Source organism: Saimiri boliviensis, chromosome 19 (genome assembly GCF_048565385.1).
Source record: "Saimiri boliviensis isolate mSaiBol1 chromosome 19, mSaiBol1.pri, whole genome shotgun sequence".
NCBI lineage: Eukaryota > Metazoa > Chordata > Mammalia > Primates > Cebidae > Saimiri > Saimiri boliviensis.
In genome coordinates this window covers 12,127,243-12,144,670 of record NC_133467.1, presented here as the reverse complement: position 1 = coordinate 12,144,670, position 17,428 = coordinate 12,127,243, and the positions used below count along the sequence as shown (strand labels likewise).

The 17,428-nt window shown below is 39.1% G+C and overlaps 1 protein-coding gene and 1 long non-coding RNA gene across 5 annotated transcripts in view; one reads left to right on the top strand and one right to left on the bottom strand.

Annotated features, from left to right (window-relative positions):
- Positions 1–17,428, bottom strand: part of LOC141582233 (uncharacterized) — an 81,173-nt gene that overhangs the window by 28,993 nt on the left and 34,752 nt on the right. The window lies entirely within an intron of this gene.
- RGSL1 (regulator of G protein signaling like 1) overlaps positions 1–17,428 on the top strand; it is a 52,653-nt gene that overhangs the window by 6,301 nt on the left and 28,924 nt on the right. The window contains exons 4-6 of the mRNA XM_039459873.2: positions 4,847–4,909; positions 5,321–5,543; positions 9,048–9,155. Of these exons, the coding sequence (XP_039315807.2) occupies positions 4,847–4,909; positions 5,321–5,543; positions 9,048–9,155 (394 nt within the window). The remainder of the gene's footprint in view (positions 1–4,846; positions 4,910–5,320; positions 5,544–9,047; positions 9,156–17,428) is intronic.

Here is a 17,428-nt window from a genome sequence, read left to right as displayed (position 1 = left end):
CCAGGCTCTAGCTCCATCTGCCTACAGGTACAGCTCCAGCTCTGCCCACCCATGACACAATGATCTTACTCATTGAACCCAACAATAGGCTTGCCTATAAACATCACCAGCTAACCAGCCCAGAATCTCTGACTGCCTAATTGGCAAAGGCCTTTATGTGTGTGCCAAAACCAGCCTGTGAAGACTGGAAGAAGTGACTGTTCCTTCAAGTGTACACACACCAATGCAAGGATACAAGGGTTATGAAAAATCAGGCACATGTAATATCAGCAAAGGAAATTAATAACATTTCACTATCTGACCCTGAAGAAATGGAGGTTCATAAACTGCTTGACCAAATAATTCAAAGTAATATGTTTTTTAAAATGTTTTTCCTTTTTCTTTTTATAAAGGATTTCCAAACTGTTCAACAAAATAATCCTCTTTTTTAAGAGACAAGGTCTCACTCTGTCACCCAGGCTGGAATGCAGTGGCATGACCATAGCTCACTGCAGCCTCAAACTCCTGGCCTTAAGCTATATCCTCCCACCTTGGTTTCCCAAAGTGCTGGTATTACAGGAGTGAGCCACCATGCCCAGCCAAAATAATCATCTTAGAGAAGCTCAATAAGTGATATGAAAACACAGATAAACAACTGAACAAAATCAGAAAAAAAAATGCATCAAGAAAATTAGAAGTTTAATAAAAAATAAAAAAACATAATAAAAGAGCCAAACAGAAACCCTGAAGCTGACAAATATAATGGCTAAACTGAAAAAATTTGATAAAGTGCTTCAACAGCAGACTTGATTAGGCTTCAAAGGCTTAAAGCAATTGAAGTTGTTATCAGCTTAAAACAGATTTATGTTTTAAGCAGAAGAAAGAAATGAACTCAAAGACAGATCATTTGAGAAATAAAAATATTTAAAAACACCAAAGAAAGCCTGTAGGACTTATGGGACAACATCAAGTGAACCAATATACACATAGACATCCTAGAAGGAGAAGAGAGAGATAAAGGGATAGAAAGTTTATTTAAAGAAATAATGGCTAGAAACTTCACAAATCTGAGGGAAATGAACACCTAGATTTCTGAAACTCAAAGATCTCCAAATAGGCAGAACCTAAACAGTTTCAGACTCAGACAGATTAGAGATAAATTATTAAAAATCAAAGACAAAGAATTTTGAAAGATGCAAGGGAAAAGTGACTTTTAATACACAGGGGAGCCCTGAAAACACTATCAGCAGATTCCTCAGCAGAAACCTTATAGTCTGGAAGACAGTGGGATGATATATTCAATATGCTGAAAGAAAGAAAAGGAAAACTGCCAATTAAGAATTCTTTACCCAGAGAAATTATCCTTTGAGAGTGAAGAAGTAAAAAACAAACAAACAAACAAACAAAATTTCCAAAACAAAATCTCAGTTTGTCACCACTACAAAAAATACTGCCTTACAAAAAGTACTAAAGGAACTTCAAAAACGAAGTGAAATTAAAAGGTGCTAAATAACAACAAAAAAGCATATGAAAGTATAAATATCACTGCTAAAGGTAGATATAATGACAAACACATAGTATTGTAATATGATGAAGGTATATAAATCACTTTTAACACTAATATTAAATTAAGACAAAGTTGTAAGAATAATTATAATCACAGAAATTAGTTAATGAAAACAAAATATATAAAAAAGTAAAAGCTGACATCAAGACATCAATTATGTAAACTGTAGCAAGTAGGGAGAAAAGTGTAGAATTTTGTATGCAATTGAAGTTATCAGCTTAAAGCAATTGAAGTTGTTATCGGCTTAAAACAGATTTATGACTATAAAATGTTTAATGCGAGGTTCATGGTAACCACAAAAAATGTACAGTAGACACCTAAAAGATAAAAAGAAAATAAAGCATATCACTACCAAAATAAATAAATAAATAAATAAATAAATAAATCACAAAGGAAGGACAGCAATAGAGAAAGGGAAGAAGATAACTATGAAACAGACAGAAAACAATTTACAGAATGGCAACAGTAAGTCTACCTAACAATAATTACTTTAAGTGTAAATCATTTTAACTCCCCAGTGAAAAGCCACTGAGTAGATAAATGTATAGAAACACAAGACCCAACAATACAAGAGGCTCATGATAGATTTAAGAACACAGATAGGCTGAAAGTGAAAGGTTGAAGAAAGATATTTTGTGGCAGTGGTAACCCAAAAAAAGCATATGTGGCTATACCAGATCAGATAAGATAGAATTTTAAGTCGAAAGCTGTCACAAAAGCCAATGGAGGTTATTATATAATGACAAAGGGTCAATTTAATAGGAAGATGTAGCAATTATAAATATGTATGCATCCAACATCATCATCTAAATATATAAAGCAAACACTGACAGATCTGAAGGAAGAACTTAATCTTCTATTATTATTGTGTTGCTTTAATAGAAGACTTCAACACCCCACTCTTCATAATGGGCACATTACAGAGACAGAAAATGAACGAAGAAACTGCAAAACTGAACAACCTCATAAATCACTGACCTAACAGTCATATACAGAACTTTCTACTCAGCAGCAACAGAATAATCACTCTTCTCAGGTGGACATGAATATTCTCCGGAATAGATCATGTGCTAGGTCACAAAAAGGTCGTAGCAATTTAAGATTTAAAACATTCTATAGCCAGATGTGGTGGCACAGTTGTGTAGTCCTAACTGCTTGGGAGGCCGAGGTGGGAGGATCACTTAAGTCCCGGAGTTCCAGGTTACAGTGACCTGTGATCACACCACTTCACTCCAGCCTGGGTGAAAGAATGAGACCCTGTCTCTAAAATAATAAAATGAAATAATACTACAAATACTTTTTAATCAAGTACAATGGAATGAAACTAGAAATCAAGAATAGAAAATGGGAAAATTTATAAAAACTTAGAATTTTACAACATATTTTGAAGTAACTAATGGCTCAAAAAAATCAAAAAGGGCATTCAAAAATATTTCAGATAAATGAAAATAAAAACAACATACCAAAACTTATGGGATGCGGCAAAAGCAGTACTAAGTTGGATACTTATAGGAATAAGTCCTATCTTAAAAAGAAAGATCTCAAATAAACCACTTAACTTTACACCTTACAGAACCAGAAAAAGAGAAGTAAACCGAAACTTACCAGAAGGAAAAAGAGGATAAAGATTAGAGAAGAAATACATGAAATGGAGAATAGCCACGGCACCTGGCCTGAGTCATAAATCTTTTAAACTAAAAGGGATGTTAATAGGGTATTCATTTCACACATGCTTGCTTATTACTCGTATTTAATATATATTTACAGTCTATTTGTTAATGAGTAACATTGTATTACATATTGTTCAGATTCAATCATTTAACTGAATTGTCTCAGGAATATACTCCACTCAAATTTCCCAGGGGCCAAGGAGATTTGTTAAAACTACTAAAATTTTTTTTTTTTTTTGGAGACGAAGTTTCGCTCTTGTTACCCAGGCTGGAGTGCAATGGCACTATCTCGGCTCACCACAACCTTCGCCTCCTGGGTTCAGGCAATTCTCCTGCCTCAGCCTCCTGAGTAGCTGGGATTACAGGCACGTGCCACCATGCCCAGCTAATTTTTTGTATTTTTAGTAGAGACGGGGTTTCACCATGTTGACCAGGATGGTCTCGATCTCTTGACCTTGTGATCCATCCACCTCGGCCTCCCAAAGTGCTGGGATTACAGGCTTGAGCCACCGCACCCGGCCTAAAACTACTAAAATTTATATCCCTAAACTCACCTTTTGTCTGCATGATTGAGGCAGTTGGCAGAGATAATCTGACATTCTTAAAAATTACCATCAATTCATTGCCTACAAAATAATCCCCAGATTACTCAGCAAGGCATTCAAGTCCCTCATATATAATTCCAACGCTTCCCTGCTTCCTCTCCTGCCACTTCCCCATTCCTGAGCTCTTCACATGAATGCTACATTTCAGCCCACACTGGAGTCTCATCATTCCCAAACTTCTTTACCATATTCATGCCTTTGCTTAAGCTCTTTCTACTGGCTGGGCTGATCTTTACTCAACTGCCCTATGGTGAGTTCCTGCTTATCCTGCAAGGTGCACAGTAGAGTCAACCTCTTTACCTTTATGAATTCTTCCTGGATTTCCCTGACTGAATCAGAAGCTTTGTTAATACCTCCATGACAGCATGTGTTATGTTGCCGTTCATGCTGGAAGTTGAGCTCCTTGTAACAACACTTGCAGCTTGCTGATCTCAACATTGCCAGCAATTCATAAAGTGCCTGACACATAGGAGGCACTCATAAAGCATTTGTCATGTGAATGAATGAATGAATGAATGAATGAATGAATGAAACTAAGAGTATGGATTAATATATCTAGCTAAGCACTAACTCACAGATTTTGTTGTTGTGTGTATGTGTTTGTTTTAATGTAATAAAATGTTCTTCACAAAAGGGTAAGGTCTTCAAGTGGGAGATATGAGTAGATAACACCAGAGAGAAATGTTTGGTTTTCAGGGCCGTTTTGAGAAAAAATGAGATATTACTTTGGAAAAGAATGAAATAATATGCAGATGTTAAGTAATGGTTCTGTAAATTATTTATCATCTCTCTTCTCAAATAAATATTTAGTACTCTGAGACTTAGAGAAAAGCTGTGATAGCTGCTCTATTCAGAGAAAGGAACGCCTCCTACTTGATCATAGCTGATGTTTGCTGTTCCATTAGATCTCCAGATTACAGAACCCAGAATCTTCAGCCTCCTCTGCTCCTAGGTGAACATAAGCAGGAGAGGTGCGGCAAGCTGATCATCCGCCTCATGATGCGTATGCTGTGTTTGGCTTTCAGATGCTCAGTCCCTGGTATGATAAATTCCTGGATGAAGAGGACTACTGGTTTCTCATTTTTACAGTAGGAAGGACTTTGGGTTGGGAAGGAATCATGAGGATGAGGGAAGAAGAGTAATTGCCGTTTTAAAAGGCTTATGTGTTAAAGTAAATGAAATTGTTCTTTTTCTAGAGTCAACCAAAGATTGGCATGGTCCCTGTTGTTCTAAAGCTAAACCTCTCAAGGAAAAGGACTCGGTGCATAAGATGACTTTGAAAAAGTCACAATCATAGAAAATGTCTCCCTTATAGAAAATGAGTTTGATTAGAAGAGGGTGGGGGTTGGCGTCTAAAGGAGCAATGGTTCTTAACAATGGAAAACAACCTGCCTGAGACCATGTGACAGGGAGGCATGGAGCACTGAGATACTACAGAACTATTGCTTCTGGTCTAGTTCCTGTAACCAATGTGGTCTTCCCTCACTGTCTTCTCTTAGACAGAGAACAAGTTCATCAGCTCCAGACGTCATAGAAGAGAATTTATAGGCAAAGAAGAGAGCATTCTTCTTTATAAGAGGATTCAGCAGTCTTTGGAGTTAAGCCAGGCTTTGGCTGACATGAAGGAAATGGACTCTGAGCAGTGGCAAAAGATAGCTACGGAGGACCTGAAACAAGGAGGGTCTCTCCAGGTGGAGCTGGCGTCTCCAGTGTTTCTAACAGGTCAGAGCAGTCGCTGTCATTTTTTTGACCTTTACATATAGGCAACTGGAAAATAATATTTAATGTTTATGAGTTATTTACTAAGTGTCAGCACTATGCAATGCAGAGATTACCTGTGAGGGAAGTACTAAGTAACTGAGTCACAGAGAAGATGTGACGTCCCCGGGGTCACAGAGTAAGTTGCAGTCAGGATTTGAATGCAGACAGACTGTAGAGCTTCTTGCTGGATCTGAGGGACCCAGATCGCTCAACTTGAGCTAGATTCTTGCTCACCAAAGCAATACCAAAGCTGCCACTGAATACTTCATTTCATACATCTGATAAGCATGCTCCACCTCACCACATTTCCTCCAGAATAGGATCCAACCGCATTTCTGTGAACATATTTTATAGTTACCTACTTCCCTAACATAACACACCAGCCCACCCAGGCGGCAGAGAGATGTCATTAGGAGCAAAAGGCTTTGCTATCCCAGAAGTCTGGGGTTACAACCTTGCTGTCCTACTGACTTGTATACTTGAGCGATGTATTTAACCTCTCTTTAAGCCTCAGTTTTTTCATCTGTAAAACAAGAATAACAAACTTGTACAGGTGACCTGAGATCATCTGTGAATGATCTCAGGAGTTCAGTACTGTAAATGTCACTCATTATTATTCATATTGAGCATACTGCTTTAATTATCTATATTGAGACAGCTGGAATACTGCATGTTTCTCAAACTTTGATCCACAATAAACACATTTGTCTTCATAATTCCTTAAACATATACTTGTGTATACATGTGCACATATATATGGAAACAAAAATTTCCAAAGCAATACTTGCCCTTATTACATAAGATGTTATACTCCAGCATTTTCTATTCTATCCTATTTCATGTCATGTAAAAGATAGCAATGTCACCATTTATTTTTTGGTATACTAATGAGTCATGACCTACACTTTGAAAAACAGAGGTAAAGAGTAAACAAAAGCTTTGAAAATTCAGTTATACCATTCATACGTTCTGTGAGCTTGGGCAAGTTACTCCATCTCTCTGAACCTAATTTTTTCATCTATGCAGTGGAGATAATGGCCCCTAATTTATTTAGGATTAGAGGTAATATAGTTACGTAACAAGCAGGTGCTAAGTAAATGGTACTTGTTAGATTGCCAAAAGAATGTAACATCCAGCCTGGAAACCATCATTCTCAGCAAACTGACACAAGAGCAGAAAATCAAACACCGTATATTCTCGCTCATAGGCGGGTGTTGAACAATGAGAACACATGGACACAGGGAGGGGAGCGCTACACACTGGGGTCCGTTGGAGGGAAATGGGGGAGGGCTGGGGGGGAGGGGAGGTGGGAAGAGATAGCATGGGGAGAGATGACAGATACAGGTGAGGGGACGGAAGGCAGAAAAGCACACTGCCATGTGTGTACCTATGCAACAATCTTGCATGTTCATCACATGTACCCCAAAACCTAAAATGCAATAAAAAAAAAATGAAAAAAAAAAAAAGAAAAGAAAAAGAAATACAAAAAAAAAAAAAAAAACTTTAACATGCACTCTGTATATAAATCAAGATGCCCTGGATACTTGCCCCTCAGAGCCATGCTTGGGCATGAATTATCTAAATCTAGCATGCATAGGCCCTCTTTTTTACCCATAGATTCCACCCTCTCTAAAACCTGAGGATCTTAGATTCTTTCCCAGGAATCAAGATAGAAGTAGAAGAAAAGATGGCTGGTAAATTTCACCACGCATATATTTGGAAATGGGCATTACTTTGGTGGCTATGTGGTGCCAGGGATAGCTAGAAAGAATGTGAACCACACCTTATAGAAGCTTCTTGTCCCTCTCCAAAGCACACATCATTACTTCCTCTATCACCGCTTTTTGGGAGCACAAGTCTGGCCTAATAAAGAGCCTTCTTTGCATTTGGTCAGGTCAGGGCCCTGAATCCCAGGTAGACTGGTATCTCCAGCTGTACCCTAAACTCACAGAGTAGCAGAGTTGGAATACTCTCTTTTTTGAGATGAGTCTTTCTCTTGTTGCCCAGGCTGGTGTGCAGTGACGGTCTGCTCACTACAACTTCAGCCTCCTGGGTTCAAGTGATTCTCCTGCCTCAGCCTCCCTAGTAGCTGGGATTACAGGCACTTGCCACAACACCTGACTAATTTTTGTGTTTTAGTAAAGATGAGTTTTCACCATGTTGGCCAGGCTGGTCTCAAACTCCTGACCTCAAGTGATCCTCCTACCTCAGCTTCCCAAAGTGCTGGGATTACAGGAGTGAGCCACCACACCTGGCCACTATCATCTTTTATACAGGAAAACATGACTTCCAGAAAGGTGAAAAGACTTGCCCAAGGCTGCTCAGCAAGGAAGGAATTGATACAGGACTAGAAACCTGGATCCACTGCAGAAACAATCCACTGCTCTTAACACTTATGGTCAGATTCCCCTTGATTACACAAGATGCTGATGATGATGATGATGACATAAGAATAACTCACATTCATGGGTCTACACTCCAGTACTCTTTCTAGACTCAAATAGTATAGCTTCAGACAGTACTGAACTGCCTAGGGAGTTCCCGGAGAACTCTGTGCATTTGGATATACTCTAAATCCCAGAACTCACATCCAAATGAATATTTCTCCTTAGTAGGAAGTAAGGTACTACTATTCTGCTTCTGTTATCCAGATCACTGTTAAAATTTCTCTTGCTGTCTCAGCCTCGTTGTCTCACCACATTCTGGATACAAAAAGGTATTCCCTCTCAATTCATTATGTAGAACGTAAGATGATATATGCCTGGTTCCAGAAAAAAAAAAATCCACTCCAAAGGGCAATGATTTGCAACTATTAATAATATTCAAACGTGTAAGTTAATTCTGAAAGTTATTCCCAAAGTCAGAGCTGAGAAAGGGAAAACAGCATAGCATGCTCTTTGCCATTTCTTATTCTTAGGTTCTTCAAATTTTTTGAGACAATAGTAGAATGTTTGAAATGCATTTGTAGGTGTGGTGTCACGTCTTTAATCCTGATATTTGGGAGGCCAAGGCAGGAGTATCACTAGAACTTAGGAGTTCAAGACCATCCTGGGCAACATGGCGAAACCCCATCTCTGCAAAAAAACAAATTTGCTACTCAACCCCTCAACAGATGGATGCTTTGAAGGAGTCACCATTCATTTGTATGAGTTACTTTTCAAACATAAATTAAAAATTAGTAGCTCTTTCAAGTCACACCTTGGCTACCCCCAGGCAAATAATCTCCATGGGTCAGTTTTCTCTAAGAAGGAGAGGATCTCCTCATTCTGGAAGGGAGAGGAGGCTTATTCCCTTGTTTATAATTTAGCTTAGAGAATTTGTATTATTTCTGCAAGCATCCCATTTAAACATTTTCGGCCTCTTTAAATAACATTTTAAAGGCAATACCTTCAATAAAAGTATATGAATCTTTGAACATAGACTTTGGACAAGCAGACTGTATCTCTGTTTTTCCTTACTTCACAGACATAACTAAAATGTCCTTTGAGGAACTCTGCTACAAGAATCCAAAGATGGCCATAGAGAAGATCAGTGATGACTACAAAATATACTGTGAGAAAGCACCGAAAAGCGGCAAGTGTTTAAAATCAGGGATAGACAAGGCAACTCGGTTTTTTCAAATCTAAGAGAAAATCTCTAAACTTAAGGAACAAAAGCCAAAAGAGGAACCATGCTTTGTTGGAAATGGAGAGGCGGTTAGGGGGTAGTGACTATGTCTTTTTTCTCCTACAAAGCCATAGAAAGATATCATGAAAGTAAGATGTAATTCTAAATGAATGAAGTGATGATGGTTAAGGTGGTTCACGTCTACTTTCTTACCTAGTTATCACTCTGGGGTTTTAAGTAATGTGGATTCATCTCTGTCAAGTTACCTGGAGGCTGAGATTTGTGAAGGGAGGTTTGTCACCTTGGGAATAATACCTATAAGACAGTGAGGAAGGCAGGACTGGGCAGAGATAGATACTCACCTGTGAGGCAATCACAACAGGCCTCAGCAGATGCCATAAGAAACTGTGTTGCTAGGATGGCCCTTCAGAGCTGTCCCTCAATGAGGTAAGAAATTTAATGTGGGCTTTAGGTCTTCCACATTGATCTACAAGGGATGTGAATGCCCCTGGGAGGATATAACCTAGGGTTTATAGCCAGGCAGTTTCCTTTAGCTGAAGCAACTCTCAGAAGGAGCCTCATCTCTGGGTCATCAGCAACCAACACTCAGACATCTGGGAAAATGAGTGCTTTGGCCCTAGGTTCTAGGTGGTACCCAGTACCACCCACTACTGTCCATTTGCTTTGTATCTCCAGGAATCTGACAGCTTCTCTCCTGGGAAATGTATTTGAGAAAGGCTGGCTCACATTACTCTACCTTATCTGAACACCATGCTAATACTCTTCTTCCTCTCCTGCTCCCCATCCTAGATTTCTTTTATGCTCAGCTAGTACCTCTGTTGGTCTTAGTACCTCTGATGGGGTCTTACTAGACTCTCATCTCTGTGATACCTGAACCCCTGGTCAGAAGTCAGATTCCTCCCAGGTCTATCTAAGGCTCTCTGGCAAAAGGAAGCCATCATCCAAGGCTCTGGTTGCCTGATCATTTGGAGTTTGATGGCCTAGGAGAAAGAGAAAAACAAGTTTTATAAGGTTAAGTATCCATGGGTTAAACATGTGTATTATACAAGGAAAGAATCTAATGCCAAAGATTACAGAAATAAGAAGTGAAATATACTAACAGCTTGTACCCCAAGTTGTTTTACCCTAGTGAAAGAAACTGAACCTTGTATGGGAGCAGCTAAACTTTAGAAGAGAGATAACTGTGCTTGCCACATCTGTAGCCATTAACAGGTGCTCCGTAGGAATTCTGGGGTTTGTGGACTTGCGTGGTGGCCCTTAAAGCTTCTGCCTCTTTCTTGTGTCTCCCTATCTTTATTGTAAAAGACCAAGGCAGCCACTTTCAGGAGGTCCTCCAAAGTACTATCCGGTCCCAGGGCCCATTTCTGCAACTTCTTCCTGGTATCAGGGGCTGACTGAATCATAAATTTATCCTTTGGGCTTACCTGTCACTCAACAGAATGAAGAGATAGAGAGGTGTGCTTTACCAAGGCTCCTCTTAGCCTCTCCAAGAAGGTGATGGGGTTTTCTTTTTTTTCTTTTCTTTTCTTTCTTTCTTTCTTTATTTGTGAGACAGAGTTTTCCTTCATTGCCCACGCTGGAGTGCAATGGCATGATCTTGGCTCACTGCAACCTCTGCCTCCTGGGTTCAAGTGATTCTCCCACCTCAGCCTCCTGAGTAGCTGGGATTACAGGCACCCACCCCTCGTGGCCACTGGGTGCTGCTCATGGATGCTGCAGACCCACCCAGGTGCCCTAGACAGAAGCGGAGGGGATAAGGAGAGGAGCCACTGTGTGTAGGACCCTGTGGCCACAGGTTGGGGTTCTGGGTCTCACCAAAGGGAAACCACATGGTTCTAAATTGCAACTCTGATGGCTGGGACATTCTATTTAATGTCATTGCCACAGTCTGTAGCAAAATCTTTAACATTATAAAAGAAGAGATAGGAGCCATTTCAAACCGTGAAAGAAGAGATACCATAGCAAAGTCTGGGTATCTTGGCTGATGGAGTTCAGACTTGGGGTCCTCCAGCAACAAATGATGCCTTTGGTTGCCCCAGGGCTTTACTCTGGTCCCATGCGACAGCTAGACTTCCCTGAAAGGAAAGCAGCTAATATTCCTTTTACCCACAGCAAAGAGAGAGGTGGCAGAGTCTTGGAAAAAAAGGCAGATCCAACAGTTCTCTGTCTGTACTCACCCTTCTGGATCCTGGGGAAGACCCCAGATAAAACGGGAGAGTTCCCTGACCCTCCTCATAGGATGTGTGACAGGAGTGTGGCTGTCTGTTTGGCCACCACATGCTCAAACTCCTTACAGAGGGGGAGCATGCAAACCGGCAGGTGCAGGAGCTAGGCAAACACTTTTGGGCTCCGGCCCCATGTTAGCTTCTAGGGATGGGTGCCTGCGATTCTCAAAGCCCCATTTGGTGTGCCACAGTGCTCTTTTAGCTCCGCCATTCACAGATGGCTTACGAGTTAACCAGCTCAGTGCCCTCTTGGTACCTGGGTTCTTGTCCAGTGTCCAGGAAGATCAGGTCACATGCGGACTTAAAGGATGATGAATGCAGAGATTTTATTGGGTGATGGAAGTGGCTCTCAGAAAGATGAATGGGAAGCTGAAAAAGGGTTGGAGCCTGGCGCGGTGGCTCAAGCCTGTAATCCCAGCACTTTGGGAGGCCAAGGTGGGTGGATCACGAGGTCGAGAGATCAAGACCATCCTGGTCAACATGGTGAAACCCCGTCTCTACTAAAAATACAAAAAATTAGCTGGGCATGGTGGCACGTGCCTGTAATCCCAGCTACTCAGGAGGCTGAGGCAGGAGAATTGCTTGAACCCGGGAGGCGAAGGTTGCGGTGAGCCGAGATCGCGCCATTGCACTCCAGCCTGGGTAACAAGAGCGAAACTCCGTCTCAAAAAAAAAAAAAGGGTTGGAGTGGGCAGATAATCTTCTCCTGGAGTTTGGCTGTCCCATGGCCGATCTCCCCTCTGACTGTCCCCAGCCAAACTCTTCTCAACGTTCAGACACTCCTTCTCTTCTCTCCTTCTCTGCCATGCTGCTCTCCTGCTCCTCTGCTCTTCTGTTTGCCCATCGGCTTGTGGAGTCTGGGGTTTGGGGTTTACATGAGTACGAGACAGATGGGCGTGGTAGGGCAAAAGGCAACATTTGGGCACAAAAACAGAAATGCCTGTTCCCAGTTAGGGGTCATGGGTTTCCAGGCTTGGGAGTGGGGCCTTTGCCGGGGAACTGCCCTATTCTACCCAGTATTTTTTGTCTCCACCTCCTGTCCATATCATCTGTATGGGTGAAGTGAATTTCTTGTAGGAAGCATATAGTTGGGTTTTGTCTCTTTATCCACTTAGCCACTCTACACCTTTTAACTGCAGGATTGAGTTCAATTACATTCAGTGTTATGATCAGTAAGGACGGACTTACTATTGCCATTTTGTTGCTTATTTTCTGTTTTTTTATAACTGCTTTCTTCCTCTCTTGCTATCTTTCTTTGCGGTGAAGTGGTTTTGTCTTGTAGTATGCCTTAACTTGTTGCATTTCATTTTTAGTGAATGTGTTACAGATTTTGAATTCTGGTTACCATATGGCTTACAAAAAAAACATCTTATAGATATGTTATTTTATGAAGACCTTAATCTATCTTAGATGATAAAGAAAAGAATAAAAATAAGAAAAATATTTTTAAAAAGCTTTTACACTTTATCCCTCTCACATTTTGATTTCAGCTATCTTAATTTACGTATTTCTTACGTTTTAACAGTTTCCATAGCTATTATCATTTTTGATAGCTTTGTCCTTTAGGCTTCATACTAAGTTATGAGTGGATTGAACATCATAATTATAGTATGAGAGTATTCTGGGTTTGTCTGTGTGCTTAATTTGATCAGTGGGTTTCATACCTTCAAATTTTTTTGTTTGCTTTTTAAGTTATTTTTCATGTTAGTGTTTTTTTCTTTCAGATCAAATAATTCCCCTTAGCACTTCTTGTAAAAGGAGTCTAGTGTTGGTGAATTCTCTCAGCTTTTGTTTGTCTAGGGAAGACTTGACCTCTTCTTTACAGTTAAAGGATAAATTTTCTGGATACAATATTCTTGCATGGCAGTGTTTTTCTTTCAGCACTCTGAAAGTGTTGTTCAACCCCCTCCTGGCCTGCATGATTTCTACTGAGAAGTCTGTTACTAGATAAACTGGAAGTCTTTTGTATACTATTTGCTTCTTTCCTATTTCTATATTTTAGTATTTTTCTCTTTGTCCTTGATTTTTGGGTCTTTGATTATTACAGTCCTTGGGGTAGTCTTATTTGGGTCAGGTGTTCTCTGACCTTCCTGTACCTGGATATTTATCTCTTTCTTGAGTTTTGGAAAGTTTCCTATTATTATTGTTTTTTGAATACATTTTATATCCCTCGCTCTTGCTCAAGTCCCTCTCAAACACCGGTAATTCAATTTTCTCTTTTAAGATACCTTTCTATATCTTGTAGGCAATCTTTGTTGATTTTTACATTTTATTTTCTTTTTTCTCCTCTGACTATGTATTTTTAAATAGACTTACTTTGAGCTCACTAGTTCTTTCCTCTCCTTGATCCATTTTGCTGTTGAGAGCCTCTAATGAATTTTTCAGTTCAGCAAATGTATTTCTAAGTTCCAAGATTTCTGTTTAATTTCTTTTATTATTTCAACTTCTTTGTTAAATTTCTTCAGTGGATTTCTGAGTTGTTTTTCTGTGTTATCTTGGAGATCGCTGAGTCTCCTTAACACTACTATTTTGAATTCTTGGTCAGAGAGCTCACAAATCACCATCTCCTTAGTGTTAGTTTCAGGTTCCTTGTTTTGGTCCATTTGGGAAGATTGTGGTTCTGTTTGCTCTTGTTTCTTGTGGGTCTACATATGCGTCTTTGCATTAAAGGATTATTTATTTTGCTCTTCTCTGTCTGACTTGTTTTGTTTTGTATTGAATATATTTGCTTAGAGTTTTGTTGTTGTTGTCGTTTGTTTTGATACAGAGTTTTGCTCTGTCACCCAGACTGGAGTGCAGTGGTGCAAACATGGCTCACTGCAGCCTCAACTTCCTGAGCTCAAGTGATCCTCCTGCCTCTGCCTCCCAAGTAGCTGGGACTACAGGCAAGTAGCACTAAACTCAGCTAAATTTTTTAAAATAGAGCTGCTGTCTCAACATGTTGGCCAAGCCTCCTTTTCAGCTCTACTCCTTTTCAGCTCTAGGTGGCACCTTAACCTAAGAATTGCCTGTTCTAGTAAAGGATGGGAGCACTGATTTTCCCAAATGGAGGAGATCCCAAAGGGATCCTGGCAATGTGGGAAGGCTAGCTAGGGGTTTCTGCCCATGGGACCTGTGGGACAAACCTCCTAGAGTGTGGTGTTGCTGAACAATCACTCTGATTTGATGTCTCCTTTGACTGCTTTATAGAGCAGAGTTTCCAGAACTGGGTATGTTAGTCCCATCTACTCCCTTTGCCTGTCCTCAAAAACAAATTTCACTTCAGGCACTCTTAATTTTTCCCATGAAGATGCTTCCCCTGCCAGGAAACCCAAGATGGTGGAGAAGCTGTTTTTAAACCTCAATATCACTTTCTCCATTGTAGAAACAGCAAGTTGGCGGAAATTTTTCCATGCACTTGGTGCTGGGCAGAATGCAGGGAGGGGTATCTCAGATGTGGAAGTCCAATTCTCTTAACATCTGCTCAGAGTTTTTTTTTTCACTTCTCTGCATCCCTGGGAACTGTCTCGTATTATATTTGAGTTCCAGGATGTTTCTGGCAATAACCTCGGAGTTGTTCATTTGTTTTTTGGTTTTCTGGGTCGTGGTGGGCGGAGAATGAAGCCAGCATCCTTCCATGCTGTCATTTTGGTACTGTATGTTACTATTTTTTATTTGTCCCTTCTGTTCTATATTTCTTTTCCTTTGCTTTTGTTTTTCTTTTAGAGTAAGATGGGGGGTGGGTCAATAATTTCTATATTTTTTTCTCTTCTTTTAGTGTTTTCAATAATTTCTATATTTTTTCTCTTTAGTGTTTTCTTCTTCTTTTAGTGTTTACCATATAGATTTCCAAATGCATCCTTGACACATTAAAATTTAACGTAAACCAGTATTCCTACTGAAAATGTATTATTGTTTTATGATTCAATATTTGTTTAGGATAACTCACATATTTACCTTTTTCTTTCCTTTTCATTGATTTTTGCTCCCCAAGCTGCCATCTAGAATTTTTTTATGTCTAAAGAATGCCATTTGATATTTCCTTTAATATTTATCTGAAAAATGTCTTTATTTTGCTTTTATTTCTGAAGGATATCATTTCTGACCATAGAATTCTTGGAGTTCTTTTCTATTAATTCTTTGAAAATGTTATCTCGTTGTCTGTTGGCTTCCTTAGTTCACTTTGAGGAGTCACCTGTCCATTTTCATTGACATTGCTTAGTAGAAGAAAATCGTTCTCTTTTTTCCCTTGTTTCCCCCCCACCCCGCCCCGTCACATTTTATCTTTGTCTTTGCTTTTCTATAACCTTACTATAATATGCCTCAGGTTTTACGCTGCTTGTAGCTTTGGAACTTCTGGACTAGATATCCTTTGTCAGTTTAGGGAATTTTTATTACTATCTTTTTAAGTATTTTACTGCTCCATTCTATCTCTTCTCATAATTTTATTACACATATTTTTCGCATTTTAACTATATTTCATGTATTTTTCTTTTTTACGTATTTTTATTTTTTCTGTATATTTTATTTTTCCCCCTCTGTATGTTTCAGTCTGGTTATGTCCTTTGTATCTAACTCCTAGTTCAACAATTTTCTCTTTAGTTGTGTATAATTTGTCATTTAACTCATCTACTAGCTATTATTTTTTAAAATTGTAATCATTAAACTTTTTATTTCTAGAATTCCCATTTTTTTATAATATTGTCTATTTTGATATTTTCCTTTCTGTCTTATAATTACTTGAACTATTTTAATGGTCACTTTAAAGTTCATGTTTGAATTTTCTTTGCTTATTTCAAGTGCTATCCCCCCCCCCCCGATTTTTAGTGAAGTCTTTTAAAATATCTTGTTATTTCTGATTGATTTATGAACATCATTGGTGAAAATTTGTAGAGCCAATTTGAACCTCTGGATGAAGTTATTTTCCTCCAGAGAGGATTTTTATTTCCAACATACACTAAACTAGTAGCGTCCAGATAAGTTTAATTTACTGAGGGATTCAGTTATTTCAAAGCTAGTTCTCATTCCCTTTGATGATCAGCTAGTTCTTGTTTTCTTTACTCTTTGGAGTCCCAGTCGAAAGCTTGGGGTGTTTATCTGGGCCTCTTCTCCTTTGCTGTTTTGTCTTTTTGCCTCCTTCTCCCCTGAGAATCTGCCAAAAAGCTCTGCCAAATTCCCCAGTAGCAGTTAGTTTACATAATTGTCATATGTCTTAAGAAGAAAAGCCATGCCCAGTGTTTTCCCGTTTCCTAAAGCCCTATGGCTTTGTCTTGTGTCCCATTGTGACTTTAACACTGCAAATGCCTCTAGAGTGGCTAAAGTTCTGTTATAAACTGACATTCCTGGTTTTTAGCATCCTCTTTGTTTCTAATCTCTATATATTGATTTTGTTTTGTCTTAATTTTTATACATTTATTTTCACTTTGAAAGTGTATTATTTTCATCCAGTATTTCTAGGTCTTTTGTATTGGGAGGGTTTTTGTTTTGGTTTGGTTTTATATCTGATCTTCCATAGTCTATATTTTACTTTTTCTTACTCAGTTGCATTTGTTTAGATCCAATTTCTTTTCATACTTTTTGATTGCTTTCTGAAAAAGTATTGCCAAACTACACAAAAATTTCCTGTATGGGTATATTGTATTTTAAAAACATTTTAAAACATTGACTATATAACTAGGTCACATCCTAATTTCTGTAAGTCAGATGAATAATACACCATCTCTGCCCTTGATGAGTTCATAGTTTATGTTTTCTTTTACAACAGTAACCTCAAAGGGCTCTTCTAATACGGAGATTCATGAAATCTATTGTTCTTCAGTAATAATGTTTTATTTGCTTTTATTATTTAAAATTATTTGTATAGACAGAGTCTTGCTCTGTTGCCCAGGCTAGAATGCAATGGTGTGATCATAGCTCACTGTAGCCTCAAACTCCTAAGCTCAACTGATCTCGCCTCAGCCTTCCAAGTAGCTAGGCCCACAGGTGCATACCACCACACCCGGTTAATTTTAATTT